Here is an 8,647-nt window from a genome sequence, read left to right as displayed (position 1 = left end):
GAGCAACAGGCGCTCACCCCATCACGGGGATTCAAACCGCCAACCTTCTGCTCCCCAGGTCTTAGGCTCTGTGGTTTAACCCACAGTGCCACCCGCGTCCCCATTAAATAATTGGGGTCTTCATTAAATAATTGGGGTCAATTAAAATATGTAGTGGGCACAAGATTTGTCTTGTATGTGTAGTGTTGGAAAGCCGTCCAACCTGTTTTGGAGCCATTCTGTTTTTAACAGTTCCAATTTACACCCAAATATCAAGTCAGATTGGACAAACAAAATTTCTGCTCTTCCCCATTGACATATATAATGGAAAATATTAACATCTTTAGATGTAACTGCAGCTATACCTTTATTCTTTTTCACAGAAATGGGTGAGATTTGTAGGCAAAAGAGCCCCCTCCGGAATAGATTTAGCCCAGCAAGTTGTGGCTGGGCAGGGTGGTTCAGCCTCAGACCAAGTGGGCCACAGCAGTACTTTGACACAGAACCTGCAGGCCATATTGTTAAAGTTTGCATTATGGTTATGTTATTTAATTATAAATATACAATTAATAGTATGAATATTTGTTAAATTTAATACACAAGCGCAGGGAGCCTGACAAATTAGTAGATGCAAAGCCCGGAAATGAGGAAAAACCCAGGAATCTTGGGGTAAGTGTGAGATCTTTGGCAAGGGGGAGATTTAAAGAGCCTTATGTCCATCTAAAACCAGGAGCCTATGTTTGTTCTTCCCCACTAGGCAGGTTTTTTCACAACTACCTACCCACCCCGATGGCCCCAAATCTCTGCTGCTTCTCCCTACCCCACTGATTCACCTCCCCTGGCCCCCAGGCAGGCCCTTGACCTACACACACCAGAGCCCATGAGGAGTTCCCCCAACTAAGCAGCAGCACTGCCAGGTCTCTGTTGCTCCCGGGACTTGGAGGTGGCTCTCACCCTAGCCCTTTACTCCCTCCTCCTTGGCACTGGTGGGCAGGGGGTAGTGCCAGGTTTAGGGCAGCACAACTGGGTCCCTCACACTGGGCACCAAGCCAAAGGACACCTCAAAACCTGGCAGCACTTTCTGGGCTTTGGGAAAGACACGGTCCTAGAGCCCTCCCACCTCCTTTCCAAATCTGGGGAAGCACCCCAGGAGCCACTTCCAGTTCCCTGCCCTGCCAAGTGCCACCAAAAGGCCTTGTGGGCTCTGTGTTGGACCACCTTGTTCCAGGGGATTTATTTCTGAGTACAGTGGTGCCTCGCAAGACGGAAAACTCGCTAGACGAAAGAGTTTTCCGTTTTGGAGATGCTTCGCAAAACGAATTTCCTATGGGCTTGCTTCGCAAGACGACAATATCTTGCAAGTTCCTGCTGGGTTTTTTTCCTCCCCCCCCCTCCTTTTTGTAAGCCGCTAAGTCGCTTATCAGCTGATCCGATCAGCAGATAAGCCGCTAATAGCGCTAATCCGCTAATCAATGGGCTTGCTTTGCAAGACGAAAAAACCGCTAGACGAAGAGAATCACAGAACGGATTCTTTTCAGGATTCTTTTCGTCTTGTGAGGCACCACTGTAGGTGTGTGTCAAGTTGCACTGCAAATCTGTATGCAGCCTAACAGCAGGAGTGTGGGGTGGGAAGGATGCAAGAAAAGGTCGAGTTGGGAGTTGACAGATCTGGTATGGAGAAAAAAGTAAAATTTGGGTAAACACCAGTAAGGATCCTAGAGGGCCATTGACACTCATTTCAAATCTTGAATGCTTTCATGTCTTCATCTGCATAAAGTGTTTTCCCAAGTTAAATGTATGTTGGGTATACACATCTGTACACACGGTGGAAATTGAACGGCAAGGTCAAAGTAAAATAATGCATGTCTACACTGTAGTAAGCACCATTTAGTTCAGTTGATTTATTTCTGCTGTTTAGGCCAGCCAACAAACAGCAGAAACTGGCTTAGCTTGTGGGCATTGATTATGTCTGCTTTACCTTTATGCTTAATGTCTGCTTGAAATGCCTGCAGTTGGAGGGCAGTAAATAGGTGTGGAGGAAAATGGCCCCCAGCCCTTGATGGGTGGGAATTACTTACCTGCCTGTTTGTTCATTGGCTGTATACATACACATGCTTACAGTTTTGCTCCTTCAAGAAAGACTGAAAATGGATTCTTGAGAGACTTGTTTGAGTGATTTCATTCATGATTTTGGGGGGAGGGGCATAGTACTGCTTAAGAGGGCTGGGGTGCATGGCAATCTGTCTTAAACCAAAATCTTTTGATCAGGCATAGGCAAACTCTGCCTTCCAGATGTTTTTGAGACTACAATTCCCATCATCCCTGACCACAGGTCCTGGTAGGTAGGGATAATGGGAGTTGTAGTTCCAAAACATCGGGAGGACCGAGTTTGCCTATGCCTGCTCTTGATGCTCTGAAAAAGAATGACTGCATTGCTGTGGAGGGTGTATGAGAAGAGAGACTGGGCTCTTTGGGGTTTCTGAATCCTTGGAAGAACTTGCCGCCTTCCTAACTTCGTCAATAAAGAGGCAACAAAGGCAAACCTACAAAATATCAAATTTATTTATATAAAATATTTTACACATGAACAACTGTACACATGCACACGCCCACACAATACTTTACCACAAATTTAGGCCAGTATTTTTCTTTTAATTTCATAAATCTAGCACACTAGATTATTTTACAAGAATTTACATTATATTTCTTTGAAGACACAATGGGGAAAAGCTTTGATCATTCATATTATAAACCTTCCATCAATTACAAAAAGAAAGGCAGTCTGAAAAGTATGTATAAACAGTAAAAAGAATTTACAAATGGACAAGTTACAAAAGAGTAACAGCCAAATATGCCTGCCATCAACTACATAGGGCTTTTTAAAATCTTTTTTCCCCTCCCAAACCACAGTGCCAATATTAGGACTTAGTATGTAGTGGCAAACGTAGCAATCTTTATCTGTTTTAGTAACTTCTTGCTGGCGATGGTCAGTGAATAACACAACTTTCTCATTGTAGTACTTCCTCACTTTTGTGTCTAGCATACTTCTGAGATCAGTACCAAAAAAATGGTGTCCAGCTCGACTGCATTGCAAGATACTTTTTTTTTATAGAAAAATTATCTGGCTGTTGGAATACCAAAACCTTTACGGGTGCCAGGACCTACAGAAATATATATATATGTATATATATATTTAAAATGGCTTGACTGTGCATTCTCTGAATATTTTTTTATGCAGTAAATCTGGCTTTTGATGTACTTGAGAGGTTGACTAGCAGAACTCGTACAGATGTTTAAGAATGCATCTTTGCACAACACTTTCAGACTCCCAGGAATTACATTGGACATTGAACGGAGTCCGCAACACCAATTACTTGATCTTTTAAAATTACCAATGTCTTGGTGAAAGATGGAAAGACAGTTGAATACACAGTACATACAAAGTATACGCTGTATAGTTTAGACAGTACAAATCATTTGTGCATTAATAAGGCAAACATCAAGGCGGAATAAACTAGGAGTTTCAAGACCATTTATGTGTAAAGTTGTGGGTAAACGGCAGAAGAGGGATCAAAGAACAAGATTTTCTTTCTCCACTTTAAGGGAGGGAAACGTACCAAAATGTATCGAAAGTTGTTGGCTGGAAGAGAGTTGCCTTGTCATAAGATGGTTGGTTCTTGTGATGTTCCTCAATCCCTTCAGTCTTCCCTTTATATATATTTTTAAAATGCATGTTGGCAACACTGTGCTTTTTTAGTAAGAATGCCACGTTGGGTTTTTCCCCCTCCCTCCCCTCCTTGCCATCAGATTTAAGGAACTTGACACCAAACCAGTCAGAGATGTTTCTGCTGATGTCGGAATGTGCTAGGAAAGAGGTTCAGAATAGTCATGAAAGCCCTAGTTTTTTTTTGAAGTTTTTAATCATTTTATTTTGTTAAGAAAAAGGAAATACATAGATCTGAAGCTTTATAGGTTGTCCAGATGAACACGAAATCATTTCACTGCACCAAGCTTTTTCAGAAGTTTCTTCCCTTTGGAAATCAGCCCCTTTTTCTTTTTCGAGGACAGTTCCCTGCCTCGCCCGGGACTACCAGAACCCACAGATGACGGTGGTGACCCCGTATGGAGATGGACTGTGGGGGATGGTGCTCTCCTTGGTGATGTACCTGTATTCTCAGGAGGAACCTAGTAGGTACATTGTTACAGTTTACTGAATGAAAGCCAAACAACAAGAAAGTTGGTAACATTATTTTTTGTTATTATTTTTTCTTTTTTGGACAATCCATTTTTTTTCCTTTAAAGTATGCCACACAACAGATTTAGCTAATTTACCAAAGTAGTGAGAAAAAAACAGCATATACAGCTGAAGGGTTGAATTTGTTTTGGGTTTTTTGTTTTGTTTTGGTAAAATAAATTGCACTGCTTATTTTAACCGGGTGACTCAGAACCGGTTTTTGGCCCAAATTAAAATTGCCTTTTCACATTGCGGTACTCTTGGTGACCCTGAGCATGTGAGAAAATTGCACTAAGTACTACAAATGCCAAGTTCTATATATACACCAGCCAGTTTCCACAGGGAATCACCAGTTGTGGAGATAATATAATCGGAGGCTTTCCCCCCCCTTAATTTTTGAGATCCATTGGACACTTTTTTTTAAGAAAAGCAATACTGTATATACATATTTTATAAGATGGCACACTGGTTGAAAGAAAAAAAGCTAAAATGAACCTTAATCATAATCAAAGAAAGCTTCCTGACCTTCAATGGTAGTAATACACACTTTTTATACAATAGGATTTCTTGTAAAATGGCTGGTACAGGGAATGCATACTTCCTTGCACAGAGTGCATTGATATGTACGAAAGTCATTCGAGAGTGAAAACTTGTGAGTGACCACACCAGGCGCAGTGCTTGCTTAATGCTTATAAGCCGGCCACCAATTCTTTCTGGCAGCTATGACACTTGCGTGGTCCCCACTGTCTCCAGAAAATCTAGATCAGGCTCAGTTTAATGAACGGAACTGAAATTGAAGAAAAGAGGTCACAAGCTTACTTTGATCTCAAATCAAGGTCTTTGTCTAATGAAGAAAACAAAAAAGAACCACTTCGTAGAAGCACCCCCAACGTACACCTGAAGATACCATATATATATTGAGCTCTAATGCATTCATTCATGGGTTTGAGCTGCATGTCTTATGTCAACTGTTATTGCATTGATAAACCAAAGAGCCGCCGAGTGCTTTGCAAACGTGGGTGTAGGACTGTGCTATTGGAGAGTTTGCATTATTTTTATTATTTTTATTTACTGAATGATGACTATGGAGAAGATACTGCCATAGGCAAACTTGGGGTATCATTGACCAGCAGAGGAACTTTTAAGGCAAACAGTTGAAGCAGATATTTGAGGTTAATGTGTTCTCAGATACAACCATACCGCTTTCTTTTTATCTACCATACTGATCTGCTTACAGTGTTTCAAGGGTGGGTCTGTTTTGTGCTTTTACCCCCCTCCCTCTCCTGGAGGTGGGGGGCTTTCCTCCCAGATTGGCTAACAATGCAATATGCAGCTTCTCTTTGGAATTAGACACTAGGAACACTTTTTTATGCAAACAAACAATACGTCCAGTAAGAAATATGTTCCAAATGTTAAAACTTTTTTTTTTTTTACGAACATGAGCCCTGAATACAAGGAGGAAGAAAACAGTGAGATAAGTCAATTCTGTTGACATTTTATGACTATATAGACCCTAGAAGTTGAGAATTATTTTTTTAAAGAAAAATTAAAAGGAGAGGGGAAAAAAGTACATCGAAGGAAAGTCTGCAACCAACCAGGGCTAATGGTTTTGGAGACATATTTCTCTCTCTGCACATTTAGGTGCTAAGACGGCTGCATTAGATAATGCCAGCTAGCTTGAATTGATATTTTTACTGGTATCTTCAGTTGCTCACTTACGTGAAGGCTACATTGCCTTTTTTTAAGGTGTGAAATGAACACTCTTCTTCTGTTCCCAAGCAGATGAGCAAAGAAATAAAAATATACATAAAATATAATATATAAAAACTGCAGTGATGAAAGAAGACAGAAGTGAGATACTACACATGAATACTTTTCAGAGATGGGCACCTTTGTGGGATACTTGCTGGCAGCGGGTTTGGGGTGAGGATTTTGAATGGTTTGAGTTTATGGTCTACGCAAGCTTGCTGGAGCATGTCCCTTGCCTTCCCTCCCCCCCACCCCCTTGTTCTGTGTTGCATTTAACACTATAGCATACCTATATTCTGCAGCTGTTAAATAATTGCAAGGCAGAAAAATGCTTGAAAAGCTAAGCTTGCATTGCAATGAACCAAACACAAAACGAATGGTTCGTAGCTAAATGCTTGTGATACTATTATACACACTAGTGGAAGAACAAGTTATTTCTGTGTTTATTGGCATTTTCCCCGCAGCATGTCCTAAAAACAAAAAAATGGATTTTAAAAATGTTGACAGATGATACTCATAACTAAATCTGATATGAAATATGGGGGGGGGAGGAAACAGAACAAAAAAAAAAGAATAAATGTGTTTTTGTTTTTCAATGCTTGCTTACCCTTTTTGCTTTTGTACGTATTGGCGTATCTTGAGTATATCGTGCTGGGGCATCAGACAAGTAGACGTCTACATCATCAGGCACTTCTTCAAGAAAGTTTGAAGGAACCAAACCCTTCTGGCCATTAAGTTCGCCCTGGAATGTAAGCGGGTGAGGTGGGAAGTGATAATCCATATTAAATAAATCTTCCTTGCAAAAAAAATAATCCACAAATTCCAAAAATGGTTTCCAAAATAGCTGACAGACAGTCAGGCTTACAAGGTCAAAGACACGGACCAAAAGGGAAATGTACTGGGAGGGAGCGAGAAACAAGGAAAGGTAGCTATTGGTTGTTAGTTACAAGTAGGGATACATGAATCTGACCTTTTCTGCTTCCCATTTCCCCCAATGTTAAGCCCAGTTCTCCACATTTCTGCATTGGTTTGCATTTTTTTTTAAGTCCTCGTGAAAATCCAGCATTTTGGTATGCCATTCTTGTAATAAATACTTCCCTTTTTTGCATTTTATGAGCATCTTTGCTCATATATGCATTTTAATTTTCATAGAATCTTAAGAGTTGGAAGGGGTTCCTGGGGTCATCTAGTCCAACCCCCTGAAATGCAGGAATCTCAGCTAAAGCATCCATAACAGGATATCCATTCATTTTGTTAGAGGACTGCGTGGCAAAATTTGAAGAAGTGTACTTTTGATTCGTGGGTTGTTTCAGGAACTGTGAATTAGGTAGGTTCATAAGAAAACAGAAACCAAACCTACTTTCCCTCCCAGCCCTAATTTCAAATTGTAATGACCAGCTGGGATGGAGTGTTCCTGCTTCCCTTCTTTTTCCTTGACCCCCCAGTGATAAACTAGCAAACCTTAGTTAGAATCAAGGTTTTCAGAGCCATGTGAGCCATTAACACTACTTTCTCGCTGATGAGCAAACCACAGTGAATAGCAGAAGATCCATATGAAAAGGGAAATAATGTAGAAAGTTAAAAGCGGCGGGTGATCAAATGGGTGGATTACTGAAGTACTGTGACTAACTCACTAGTTCACTACTCTACCTTGAAGCTACTTCTTTAGGATATAGACTCATAGAATCATAGAGTTGGAATAGACCACAAGGGCCATCGAGTCCAACCCCCTGCCAAGCAGGAAACACCATCAGAGCACTCCTGGCATATGGTTGTCAAGCCTCTGCTTAAAGACCTCCAAAGTAGGAGACTCCACCACACTCCTTGGCAGCAAATTCCACTGTCGAACAGCTCTTACTGTCAGGAAGTTCTTCCTAATGTTTAGGTGGAATCTTCTTTCTTGTAGTTTGGATCCATTGCTCCGTGTCCGCTTCTCTGGAGCAGCAGAAAACAACCTTTCTCCCTCCTCTATATGACATCCTTTTATATATTTGAACATGGCTATCATATCACCCCTTAACCTCCTCTTCTCCAGGCTAAACATGCCCAGCTCCCTTAGCCGTTCCTCATAAGGCATCGTTTCCAGGCCTTTGACCATTTTGGTTGCCCTCCTCTGGACACGTTCCAGTTTGTCAGTGTCCTTCTTGAACTGTGGTGCCCAGAACTGGACACAGTACTCCAGGTGAGGTCTGACCAGAGCAGAATACAGTGGCACTATTACTTCCCTTGATCTAGATGCTATACTCCTATTGATGCAGCCCAGAATTGCATTGGCTTTTTTAGCTGCCGCGTCACACTGTTGTATCCCCTTGTGTAAATATCAGACCGTGGTTCAGTGTGCACCTCCAAATTCAGGGTTGTGTATATACTGAGATCCTCCTAATTGCTGGATCCACAAAATAACTTCCTTGAATCAAGGATTCAAATTACTGAAACAACCACGCCAGTTTCCTGGTAATGGGCCAGTTAGGGAACAAAGGAAGTGGACCTGTGTCAGAGAACAAATGGGTGGCTGCCTCGTTAAAAGGACAGCGGAGAGCTGTTGATGTGAGCTGGAAGCAAAGCAGCAAGCTGGGAAGCAGGAGAGAGTGCCATGATTGATTTCTGTTTGAATCCAAGGCTGTAGGCTCTGGGAGAAACAAGACCTTTTGGGGTGCTGATGTGAACCTCTCCATCATAGGCTCA

The 8,647-nt window shown here is 41.6% G+C and overlaps 1 protein-coding gene across 14 annotated transcripts in view; it reads right to left on the bottom strand.

Moving 5' to 3' along the window:
* Positions 1–3,853: 3,853 nt before the first annotated feature.
* The window catches only part of RIMBP2 (RIMS binding protein 2), a 211,135-nt gene continuing 206,341 nt past the window's right edge, over positions 3,854–8,647 (bottom strand). For 6 of the 14 annotated variants that reach the window (XM_082204081.1, XM_082204082.1, XM_082204073.1 and 3 more), the window contains 2 exons: positions 6,570–6,704; positions 3,854–4,164 (listed from right to left, as the gene is read on the bottom strand). In XM_082204081.1, the coding sequence (XP_082060207.1) occupies positions 3,973–4,164; positions 6,570–6,704 (327 nt within the window). In that variant the 3' untranslated portion in view covers positions 3,854–3,972. Of the gene's footprint in view, positions 6,705–8,647 lie in introns of all 14 variants that reach the window. The other 8 variants (XM_082204078.1, XM_082204076.1, XM_082204080.1 and 5 more) reach the window with 3 other exon arrangements.

The sequence above is a fragment of the Podarcis vaucheri genome (assembly GCF_965113315.1).
Source record: "Podarcis vaucheri genome assembly, chromosome: 16".
Lineage (NCBI taxonomy): Eukaryota > Metazoa > Chordata > Lepidosauria > Squamata > Lacertidae > Podarcis > Podarcis vaucheri.
The sequence above is the reverse complement of the archived record's forward strand: the minus strand, read 5'-3'. Positions and strand labels throughout refer to the sequence as shown.